The 12,870-nt window shown below is 43.6% G+C and overlaps 1 protein-coding gene across 1 annotated transcript in view; it reads left to right on the forward strand.

Annotated features, from left to right (window-relative positions):
- Window positions 1–12,870, forward strand: part of lrba (LPS responsive beige-like anchor protein) — a 242,055-nt gene that overhangs the window by 45,575 nt on the left and 183,610 nt on the right. Inside the window, exons 2-3 of the mRNA XM_056279765.1 lie at window positions 7,863–8,094; window positions 12,438–12,538. Of these exons, the coding sequence (XP_056135740.1) occupies window positions 7,863–8,094; window positions 12,438–12,538 (333 nt within the window). The remainder of the gene's footprint in view (window positions 1–7,862; window positions 8,095–12,437; window positions 12,539–12,870) is intronic.

Here is a 12,870-nt window from a genome sequence, read left to right on the forward strand (position 1 = left end):
TGTGACAGCTTAATAATGAAGGGTGGGCAGCTACATTTCTCTACAGAAGTTGATTAAGCACTGTTTGTATCTTGTAGCGCTTATTAGGGAGAGGAGATGGAGCGATAGTGGGGTTTACTCTAGGCAGAGCTTTCCCCATGGCTCCTGCTAATGGAGAGCAGCTGAAATACTTTGGGTGGCTCTCCCTTTGATAGGGCTTTTCCAGACTCGGGTTTGAATAAAAACATAGGAAGTTCTGTATGTGTTGGGTCCTTTTTGCCTTTTTGTTGAGTATTTAAGTGTATGATACATTGTCAAGACTATATAAAGCATCGAAACAAGGAGTGGCTTTTCGGTCAGTCATTTAACAACACATTTGCATAATTCACCTTACCTGGGACAACATTTGGAATAATTTTAAGGATTATTCTGGTCTGAAGTGAAACTCTTGTTCGAATGAAAGGGCTGTTGGGAGGTTTTGCAAATGTGATATTTGGCAAATGTGATGGCCTGGCGGCCCTGTGATGACCTGGCGGTCTGTCCAGGGTGTCTCCCCGCCTGCTGCCCAATGACTGCTGGCATAGGCTCCAGCATCCCCGTGACCCCGGCTGGGATAAGTGGCTTGGATAATGGATGGATATTTGGCATGGCACTTGCAGAACCCAGTCCTTTAAATGACCATTACTTTATGTATTAATCTTTGAATGATTTCTCCCCCCTAAACATAGAGCAGAGAGAAACACAAAGGAAAAATGTCGACAATTTCTGACAATAGAGAAAGGGTTGTCATTTTGGCACATCCCTGACTGTTTCCTTTGTTTGTTAAAAGATATAATGCTATTCAGATGATCTGAACAGTCATGCATTAGCGGTTACATATTATTCCTATGCCTAAGGAATGCTCATGCATTACCAATCATCCCCATTCTATCTTTTGTAGCCAGTAGCAAGAGAGCAGAGATTATCCTTCCTCCTAAGCTGTGATGTTACGCAGTACAGAATCCACTGGCAGTGTTAGTAAAGGTGACAAGCAGGACATGTAATTATTTTTGTGAGGGTAAGTGGGGATTTTCTGGTCTTGAGCAGGCCATTGCCATAAGCTCACATTAGAGTATAAAAACTCCAACATAACTTTCTGCATGTAGTATATCCAAGATCGTTTACATTATTAAATTATGTTGTTGAAATACTGTAGTTGTGTGCCTTAAATAACTGTGGTTTAAGTCCAGGTTGTCAGATTTAAGCTTTTGGAGGGATTTGCTAATGAAATACATAAACAATGGCAACCAATTTATACCCCGACCCTGTCTTGAGTGTTGGGACAGAATTTTTCCAAGTAAGAAATTAATAAAATCACAGCTAGTGCCCCACTAAACCGTACGTTGGGTTGATTTAGCCTTTTGAAGAAGGCAATTAATATTCTCTCAGTTAAGGTAATAGTCCCGTACTGACTCACTCGTTGGCTGAGCCCCTCCCTCTGATAGTAAATCACGGTGGTCTGGAGTTTTGTAAGCTCTCTCCTCCTTGTTCTGTATCTCTTGGGTCAACTGATTTTGATCGATGGCTGACTTGCCTGCATTGTCAGGTTCATAAATCATGTGTCACTATGGCAAACTGGGGCCAAATCTCCATTAATGGCAGACCTTGCAGCAATCATGGGAGGGAGGGAGGGAGGGAGGGAGGGGGGCTTCCAATCACAAGTTAATATAAATTTTTGTAGGCAGCTGTGTGATTTATGCCAAACTTGCAAAGGGAAAAGACTGGAGAAGGGTGAATCTCAGCAGTGGTTGCACACAGGCAAGTCCAGTATTTGTGTCTGTTTTGTCCTTACTTGCATGGTATAAAATATACTGAGACTACTCTCTGTGCCCTAACTAGGTTTGTGGATATTTCTATTGATAACACTGTTAAAAACTAAACGTAGCTGTTATTAGTAGTGTTGTGTTTCAAGCCTACATTCTGGTTGAAATAGCCTGCACACTGCAGTTTTTTGGACAGTCTGCATGTTGAGCAGGCCTATATAAACACCCATCTTTTAGGAGTTGGGCATGCAGATGTTGCTTTAAAGCCCTTATGAGAACTTTATTCTTCTAATTTAACACGTTGGTTCATGTCAACTTCTGTAGACATAAAATATGCAGGCAAGCATTCAATGGCTGTAAACTGAATCTGAAATTCATTTTTTTTAGCTGCCATATAGCCCGATGCTGGGCGTCGTATTAAAATCTCAAACGACACATTTTAAAGTAGGGGGGAAAAATGGATTCGCCCCAAAAGAAATCCTAAACAGAGCCTGCCATGACACAAAATATGACTTTAATAAGGGGCATCCAATTGCAGTTTAAAAGACCGAGCTGCACATGCACAATTGAAAACCTCAAAATGGCTTTTGTGTCATTTTCGGTTTTAAATTGATTGGTAGCGTTCATGTTGGAGGGATAACAACTACATAGGAGTTTCTAATGTATTCAAACAAGGTTCTTTTTTTTATATTGTGAAATGTAGAGTTAAAGATTGGACTTTTTTTTCATTGATAAACAAGGGATTTATGATTTTGGGCCCATAGCCTGTTATGATAATTCTTGTGTCTAAGGATATAGATGGATATGTTTGTGTATGAGATGAAGTCAAAGGGACTGTGTGCAGTTGGAGGTTAGGTCTGTGTCACTGTCATCATGGCTTTATCTTCTGTCCTGTCACGATGTGGTGATGGAGATACCCCACTGGCCCCCCGTCTCTCCTTCACTTAACACACACACTCACCTACACGCACATACAGAGTTAATCTGCCCTCACTCATTCTAATGGGACAGTTTCCATCAAATAGGGTGGAGGATTTATACCATTCCAAGGGCCCAATCAAATTGTTTTCACATCCTGCCTGTCTAGTGGCAAACAATGACTGTCCCTCTCATTTTTCATCCACTCCCACATGCTGGGTTTTAAAGCTCATGCTCTATCTCTCAATATTAATATTGACACCAGCATTGTTATTTTCCTTATCACTTTCTATTACGCAGGGTTCAATAATAAAAATGTCATCACAACTATTAAGTAGTGACAAATTAAGACATTTATGGCTTATGCAATTTATCTCCAGACATGACAAACATTATTTGTTCGCAATAGGAAAAGTCATTCTACCTCACTAGGCCTTTTTAGATAAGCTTTACCTGAAGATCACTGCTAGCTAGAAGGATAGAATCCATTTTCCCTTTCTGCTTTTAGTGATAAAAAACTAATATTCATGCATAATGTAGGTCTTTATCATATGCAGAAGGTCTAGGCCTAGGCAGGGCAGCGTGGCTCAGGAGGTAGAGCGGGTCGTCTAGTAATTCACTGGACAACAAATTTTTTTTCAAACGTTTTTGCTCCCTGAAAAATAATTAGAGATTATGATAGACAATGTCAAGCTGAACACCAAAATAATTTCAGATTTGCTGTATCACGTAGGAATTTGGAGAAACAATAAAATAGCTTTTGTTGAATTTAACATGTTTAATCACATAATGATGCTGACACATTGTGTTAGTTCAGCTGCGCTTAAAATGTTTTGCAGCTGATTTTTGTTTGTACTCAGCATCCGGTGCCTCTCGTGTCGGTGTCCAACAATAGTCAGCCAGCACTGATGGATTCCAGTTGCACTGATACCCGTTTTCCATGGTCACACTTGCCTGGTGACCCTTTCGCCATGTTCGTCTCCGACTGCACCAAGATCAGCAGGGAAGAAGTCCAAGTGTGAATGCAGAAAATGAATTTTCCGTGATACGTTGCACTTCACGGTGGCGCAGTGGTTAGCACAGTCGCCTCACAGCAAGAAGGTCCTGGATTAAAGCCCCGGGGTAGACCAACCTTGGGGTTCGTCCTGGGTCGTCCTCTGTGTGGGGTTTGCATGTTCTCCCCATGTCTGCGTGGGTTTCCTCCAAGTGCTCTGGTTTCCTCCCACAGTCCAAAGACATGTAAGTCAGGTGAATTGGCCGTACTAAATTGCCCCTACGCATGAATGTGTGTGTGACCTGTCCAGGGTGTCTCCCCACCTGCAGCCCCATGACTGCTGGGATAGGCTCCAGCATCCCCGCGACCCTGAGCAGGATAAGCGGTTCGGCTAATGGATGGATGGATGTTGCGCTTCATGTTATGTTCCCCGTTAAAGGTCCAGGGGATGAGGGGAAATAACAGAGAAAATAAAAAAGTGTCCCGGGGGAATAAGAAGGGTCGGAGACAGAAACAGATTTATTAACAAAAATTAACCCTAAGTCAATATATACAATAAAAAGGGCAACTAAAGAAGCTGGCTCTTAATTAACCAGGCTTAGATAACAAAACAAACTCAGATCAGAGCAAAAAGAAAGAAAGAAACAAGAACACAGGTTTCATCCGCCTTCTCAAGGAGTATAGAGTACTGACACAAGAGCTCACTCTCTGGTTGACAACAATGGTCCACTGGCCATCTCTGTCTCACACTGGCTGCCAACAATGGCCCACTGGCCCCCTTTCACTCTGGCTGCCACCAACACTGGCCATCTCTCTCTGATTGCCAACAATGCTGGCCCACTGGCACTGTTGGGTGTCTCTCTCCAAGGTATATACCCAGCTGAGGAGGAATTGGTATCACCTGGGCTCAATCAGCTGTGCCACAGGAGGTGGGGCATTACCTGGAGAGGGGAAATTACAGACACATGGCACTAGGGCCATAACATATGCTTTAAGCATGTTGTCAAGCTGCTCAATGTAGTTTGGTGCTCTGTAGTTGCCAAGAAAGTTCTCAACAACATCCTTAAATGCCTTCCATGCTATTCTCTGGCCCCACTAGAAGACCTTCCAACTCCCTGTCATTGATGACCTGTCTGATTTGCGGACAAACAAAAATGCCTTCCTTAATCTTGGTCTTAGTTATTCTTGAAAACATGTGTCTCAAATAGTGAAATCCATCACCTTCTTTGTTCATTGCTTTCACAAAATTTTCCATCAATCTGAGTTTTATATGAATAGGAGGCAGAAATATCATTGTTGGGTTGATAAATTTCACTTTTCTGCCCGGGAACGAAATGCTTACGGAACGGCCAGTTCTGTTTAATGTAATGTGACTCTTTAGCACGGCTGTCCCATTCACATAGGAAACAACAGTACTTTGTATATCTGAGCTGCCTTCCTAGTAGCAGTGCCAATACTTTTAGATCACCACAGATGTTGCATCGTTGTACTGTATGTGTTTCACCAACAGGTCCGTGTAGGTTTCTTTCACGTGTACTGCATAGCCAATGGGTATGGACATTGCCATTGTGTAACAGGACAGCTTTCAGGCTTAACTTTGATGGGTCTATAAAAAGAGGCCATTGTTGGGGGGCATGCACACAACCCAAAGCCATGAACAATCCATCAATGTCGGTGCAGATACAGAGGTTTTTAACCCGCGTAAATAAGTTTGTCAAATGTTCTTGATGGTTCCGAAAGATGTAAATTTTTGTACCTGGTGACAGCAAACCTCATCCTTGCAATCTTGAGCCAAGTAGTTCTGCTTTAGCCAAATCTAAGTCCCTGACCAGGTCGTTTAATTCTGGCCGTGTTATAAGATGAGGATAACGAGGCATAAAGGGTTCAACATCTGGATCGGTGTCGTTTTCCACATCTGGTTCATGCATTGTGACATCTTCATCTGCCTCATCTAGGCTCCATGTCTCTGGTGGCTTCGGTACTGACAAACTGTCATCATGTGGCACTGGTCTCATGGCTGAAGGCAGATTGGGGTATTCAGTGGATTTCTTATTTTTAGTTGAGAAGCCAGGTGCATTGGTCAGACAGAAGTAACAGTCTGTCACGTGATCCTTCTGTTCACGCCATATCATTGGGACTGCAAATGGCATTGACTTCCGAGTACCTCTGAGCCAAGCTCTCAGGTTGGCTGCACATGTTGCACAACAAATGTGAGGAGCCCAGGGTTTCTCCTGGTCACCAGTTTTACATCCAAAGTAGAGCTCGTGGGCTTTCTTAATGAATGCAGTCATGGTGTGTCTGTGAGCCTTAAGCGTATAGTCGCCACAGATGTAACAGAATGTATTGCAGCTGTTGCAACATTGACGAGACATTTCTGCTATATTAAATCTTCCCGAAGAAGGGGCGTCCGGGTGGCGTGGCAGTCTATTCTGTTCCCTATCAACACGGAGATCGCCGGTTCGAATCCCCATGTTACCTCTGGCTTGGTCGGGCGTCCCTACAGACACAATTGGTTGTGTCTGTGGGTGGGAAGCCGGATATGGGTATGTATCCTGGTCACTGCACTAGCGCCTCCTCTGGTCGGTCGGGGCGCCTTTTCAGGGGGGAGGGGGAACTGGGGGGAATAGCGTGATCCTCCTATGTGCTATGTCCCCCTGGCGAAACTTCTCACTATCAGGTGAAAAGAAGCAGCTGGCAACTCCACATGTATCGGAGGAGGCATGTGGTAGTCTGCAGCCCTCCTTGGATCAGCAGAGGGGGTGGTGCAGTGACCGGGGACGGCTTGGAAGAGTGGGGTTATTGGCCAAGTACAATAGGGGAGGAAAAAAGGGGGAAAATCCCCCCAAAAGAAATCTTCCTGAAGATAATAAATCCTATTAAGTATACTCACTATGCTATTGCCTGGAGAACATGTGCATCAACTTGTGTCCAAACAGCATCTGTAAATGTGAGCAGCTTTTATAGCCTGTCTGCCAGCATCGAACCTGACTAAGCATGCTCAGGCATGCCTAAGACATCATTTACATAGCACCTACACTGAGTACATGCCCAGGCATGCTTGGACTGCCCAAAACAGCTTCCTGTGTGGCTTAAAATATGACGAGAAATCACAAAAATAGGTTATAGCTACAAAACAGTATGTGATAGGAAAATTTTAAGGGTATTTTCTTGCTCAGCAGCCCAAAATCCATAAAATCCACTCAAAAGTGTTCAGGCAGCAAAGTCCTCTTCGTTGTTCACTCGGAAGGCCGCTGGTTCAGTCTCCTGCACCTTCAGAGAGCGTGTCAAAGTGTCCTTGAGCAAGACACTGAACCCCTAATTGCTCCGGATGAGCAGGTTGGCGCCTTGCATGGCAGCCTCCATCATCAGTGTATGAACGTGTGTGTATGAATGGGTGAATGTTAGGCATAGTAAAGGGCTTTGAGTGGGTGGTAGACCAGAAAAGCGCCACATAAATGCAGTCCATTTACCATTTAGGCATTGTGTGGGCACTCCCCTCAAATCTCAAAATAAAATGAGGAAGAAAATAATTTGAATTACTTAACTTAAGATATTGGGGGGGAAAAACAGCTGCCTTAAGGTTAGATCAGATGAAATTTTAATGATCTCTGTAGGGAAATCAGGTCACACTTAAGAGCAGTGTGTACGCATTACCAGTCTACAGCAAAAACAAAAAAAAATAATTTTATTCTCTTAGCATTCCATACTGGAACTGCAAAAGTGTGAGAAAGATGTGAGTATAGAGTCTACATGAAGCCCAGGATTTAGCCTACATTGGCTTTTGAAATCTGTTGGATATCGTAATTAGTCTCAACATGTTTGTGCTTCTTACGGGATGATAAGGCCTCCAAAGAGGCTTCTTACCACTTCTCTCTGTTTAACATGTGTAGATTTGCCTGTCTGAAAGAGGCCATTTTGTAATGGTTGGTTTCATCATGATCTGTTTTCATCATCTTTTCTTGGTTTTTCTATTTTATGAACATTTGTCCAAGTGCCTGAAGGCTGACTGTGGCATTTGTAGTGGCGTCTGTAGATAAACAGAAACACAGACAAAGAGATGAGACCTCTTGTTTTCAAACACCTGTTTAACAACACACAGACCCCCACCCTGACCTTCTACCTCACTCCTTTGTGTGTACATTAATCCATAACTGTTAAATCCTCTCCAGTTGGTGGGCGGCCAGTTTGACTTGGAGATGAACTTCATCATCCAGGAGCCTGAGAGCATAATGTGCCTGGTGGAGCTGCTGGACAAATGCGAGCCCACCTGCCAGGCCGAGGTCTGGAGTATCTTCACCGCAATTCTCAAGAAGAGCGTCCGCAACCTGCAGGCCTGTACTGATGTTGGTCTCATCCAGGAGGTGCTTCAACGCATAGCCACAACTGACAGCATGATTGCAGGTACTGGGAACGAGACCTTATAGGATTTTCTTGAAGGTCACAATTTGTTCAGGATCTCCACAGTACTTGATGCTGAACGTGACACTCTCAAGTCACGAGTAAGATGATAACATGTTAAAGTGGTAGTTCTCTCCCCCAAAATAAACATTCTGTCATTATCTACTCACCCTCATGCCAGTAGAGACCCAGATTAGTATTCTGTTTCCATACAACACCGAAGGAGTTATCCAACAAAATGCCAGAGCAGCTCTCTTCCAAACAGTTGCAGTGGATGGTGGTCAGTTTGTTAGAGTTTCAAAAATGGCAAAATATGACCATAAAACTTCTCCATACGACTTATTCAGCACAATCCCAAGTCTTCTAAAGCCATATGTTAGATCTGTGAGTGGAAAATGCCAAAATTTGAACCATTATTTGCTGCAAATATTCGTTGGGTCTGACGAAGATGGACAGGATTAGGAATTGAGTATATTAGAGGGACAGCTCAGGTTGGACGGTTTGGAGACAAAGCAAGACGGGTGAGATTGAGATAGTTTGGACACGTGCGGAGGAGAGATGCTGGTTATATTGGGAGAAGGATGCTGAATATGAAGCTGACAGGGAAGAGGAAAAGAGGAAGGCCAAAGAGGAGGTTTATGGATGCGGTGAGGGAGGACATGCCAGTAGCTGGCGTGACAGGAAGATGCAGAGGATAGGAAGAGATGGAAATGAATGATCTGCTGTGGCGACCCCCAATGGGAGCAGCCGAAAGAGGAAGAATATATGCTGTACATATTCCATCCTTCCACAAACCTCGCACAGCCACTTTCAAGTTCAGAGACATTCAGAGATATTCAAACAAGAGACATTTGTGTGAGAACATCTCTGTAGGTCTGTTTCTCACAAGAATGTCTTTGTCTTGACAGTTTTACCATTTTTGGACATGTGAACTGGCTGCCATTAATTGCAAATATTTGGAAGAAAGCTTCTCTGGCATATTGTAGGATAACTCCTTGAAGTCAAGTCAGTTTTATTTGTATAGCCCAATATCACAAATTACAAATCTGCCTCAAGGAGCTTGACAGCAACACAACATCCTGTCCTTAGACCCTCACATCGGATAAGGAACAACTCCCTAAAAAAACCTTTAACAGGGAGAAAAACAAATGGAAATAGAACACTAATTCGGGTCTCTACTTGCATGAGGTTGAGTAGATAATGAATTTTTTTTCATTTTAGGGATGAACCATCCCATTAATCAATATGTCGATATGATATCTATATTGTGATTTGAGGCTTGACATCGTCTAGGATTTCGGTCATTGTAATATTGTGATATAAATGTTGTCATTCCCTGGTCTTAAAAGATGCATTACAATAAAGTGACACAATTTTCTGAACTTATTAGACTGTTGTACCTTAGTGAAATGAGCAGTGAATGCCTTTACCTTCATTACTAATGATCAGTATTGTCTTCCATGTAAATATGGTGTGAAAGCACCAAGGGTCATCCCGAAAACGTCATCGTGTTAATGATATCAAGATATAGTATTTGATTTTGTCAGTATCGCCCAGCCCTACGCAGTGGGTCTCAACCCGGTCCTCAGGTACCATTGGTGCTGGTGGTTTTCTGTTTCGCCAGGTGTATAATATCTGATAAGGGAGTTTTTAGACCTGGTACAACAGGTGAACCTATTTAACTACCTGTGAGAACAGGAAACCAGCAGTACTGGTGGTACCTGAGAACCACTGACCTAACCTGTTTTCTCCAACTCATCTCATATAATCTAATTAATTAATTGATTGTTTGATTGATTAATTAATTCTTTTATGTTATTTTCAAGGTCAGCAGAGTTGTTTTATAATAAGGGAGAATGCCCTTGAGCCAGAATATTCAAGTTCAAACTCCAGAGACAGCAAGTCCACTCTATGCTATGACCTCCCTGCAGAGGCAGGCAAGCCAAAGACCAAGTTATTCTCGATCAGTAGAAAATGATTTACAAAGTAATGCTAATAATAGTTATCATGGCGAATCAGTTCTCCTATACTCTCACGGGCAGAGCAGTAACCTTTTGATTTCCTCCTCGAGCCTTGTAAGCTAACAAATAGACTGTCATGAATTCTAGTGATGAGTCACTGGACAGTCGCTCTGTGTAGTCTTGCCTGTGTCTCATTCTAGTTTGTTGCTCAGCCACAAATTAGTCTGAATTAATCTTGTGACATTCAGTTCAATGAACATTTTCCAGCTTGAACAAAGTTGGCCCATAGGGAAAGTTCAGTCAGTCACCTTAGGAAAATGTTGGCCAGCACTAACTGGGTGGCTGGAAGTCATGCCTTTAGTCATTTGCACTACAGCACAGATGTCAGAATTTTTTTTTTTTGATTCCCCCTCCCCCCCAATTTGTATCCGGCCAATTGCCCCATTCTTACGAGCCCTCCTGGTCGCTGCTCCACTCCCTCTGCTGATCCGGGGAGGGCTGCAGACTACCACATGCCTCCTCTCATACATGTGGAGCCGCCAGCTGCTTCTTTTCACCTGACAGTGAGGAGTTTCGCCAGGGGGACGTAGCGCGTGAGAGGATCACGCTATTCCCCCTGGTTCCCCCTCCCCCCTGAACAGGTGCCCCCAACCGACCAGAGGAGGCGCTAGTGCAGCGACCAGGACACATACCCACATCCGGCTTCCCACCCACAGACATGGCCAATTGTGTCTGTAGGGATGCCCAACCAAGCTGGAGGTAACACGGGGATTTGAACCAGCGATTCCCATATTGGTAGGCAACAGAATAGACCGCTATGCTACCCAGATGCCGAGAATTCAGAATTTTTTTGTCTTGATCCTCAATTGTCGTTGTCTCACTGGATGGATTTATTAATCCAAACAAACATTTTTACACACACACACGCACACGTACACATTCTTGTACTTCTATCTTAGTGAGGACTCCTATCCTTTAAATCTAACCTTAACCATCAGAACTACATGCCTAACCTTAACCCTTACCCACCCTTAACCTAATCCTAATCCTAAACTTAACCCCAAACCTAAACCCTAACCCTGAAATAGACCCTTAAAGAAACAAGGATGGGCAAAATGTCCTCACTTTGTAAAAATGTCCTCACTCTGATGGTTAAAAACTCAAATTGGTCCTCAAAAAGATAGAAGTACAAGAACACACACACACACACACACACACAAATACCACACTTTTTATGAAGGCTGTTGTTGGAATAATATGTACTTTGGTTTAGAGTAATCATAAAAAGTGCGTTTTACTTAATCACTCACTGCGACACACTTATCCTGTTTGCAAAGTTGGGCTGGTGTGACATAATGAGTACATAGCTGGTGCAGCACAGTCCACATCAGCTGAGTCCACTAATGCATGAGGAGCTTGTCAGATAAATCTCGTCTTTTGCTTCATCCTCATATTTCAGGGGTCGTATCCTGCTGACGGCGTCCATCACATGTCTTTCTGTCGTTTGCCAGTAATGGCTGATGGGAGCCTTGTTGTGCCTCATTACGTAGTGGCTTGGGCTCTTACAGACATATCTGTAAGATTTTTTTTCCCTTTTTATAATCCAGTCAAAGTAAGCCGTTTTTTTTTCATCCTGCAGCCACCCCCTATGGTAGTATTTAGGAGTTTGTGTTTTAAAGTCCATCAGGATAGAAAAAAGAGTACTTACACTCTGTTGTCTGTTCTGATTTGTTCTACATCTCTTCAAAATGCTCATGGATAAAACACAACTTACAGGAAGGTTTGTAGTATACGCACCTCTGTTTAAAAAGTTCAAGGGCAGCGTCCGGGTAGCGTAGCGGTCTATTCCGTTGCCTACCAACACAGGGATCACCGGTTCGAATCCCCGTGTTACCTGCGGCTTGGCCGGGCATCTCTCTCTCTACAGGCACAATTGGCCGTGTCTGTGGGTCGGTCGGGGCGCCTGTTCGGGGGAACTGGGGGGGGGGGTATCGTGATCTTCCCAAGCGCTACACTACGTCCCCCTGGTGAAACTCCTCACTGTCAGGTGAAAAGAATCAGCTGGTGACTCCACATGTGTCGGAGGAGGCATACAGCCCTCCCTGGATCGACAGAGGGGGTGGAGCAGCGACCGGGACGGCTCGGAAGAGTGGGGTAATTGGCCGGATAAAATTGAGGAGAAAAATGGGGGGGGGGCGGGATTCAAGGGCCAAGAATCTTCTGGAGCTTCTTCTTCATCTTCCTCAATTAAGTAGTGTTTGATATCTTGTCAGCCCTTGTTGTTTAAGTAACACACCATGTTCATCTCCTGTGTGTTTGTGTTTAACCTGCGGGCAGTGATTTTGCTGGTTTATCTATCTGTCTGTCCGTGTGTCTGTCTTGCAGACCTGCTGGTGGACATGTTGGGGGTGCTTGCTAGCTACAGCATCACAGTCAAGGAGCTGAAACTGTTCTTCAGTAAATTGCAAGGAGAGAAAGGCCAGTGGGTGAGTCACTCCATAGCCTGTTGACCCGTCTTCTTCGTCTTTGGACCAGCATGAAAAATGTGCCAGCCTCTGTTGCTGTTTGGGATTCAGAATATCAGTGAATTTGATATAATGGAAACTGAGCTTTCCATTTGTTTTATGTGTGTGTTTTTTCTTACCAACAGTGAAACTTGTTCATTCAGAGTCCATAATAATTCTTAGAACCAGAAAATCTTACATTTCCACTATGTAGAATTGCAGTTTAGAGAAATGTGTTTCCTAAATTAGTTATTTTTGGGGGCCGTGCAGACAAGCTGGTAGGTTGTGTGAATTAAAGCTACAGAAGAAAACTG

This window comes from Lampris incognitus, chromosome 5 (assembly GCF_029633865.1).
Source record: "Lampris incognitus isolate fLamInc1 chromosome 5, fLamInc1.hap2, whole genome shotgun sequence".
Taxonomy (NCBI): Eukaryota; Metazoa; Chordata; class Actinopteri; order Lampriformes; family Lampridae; genus Lampris; species Lampris incognitus.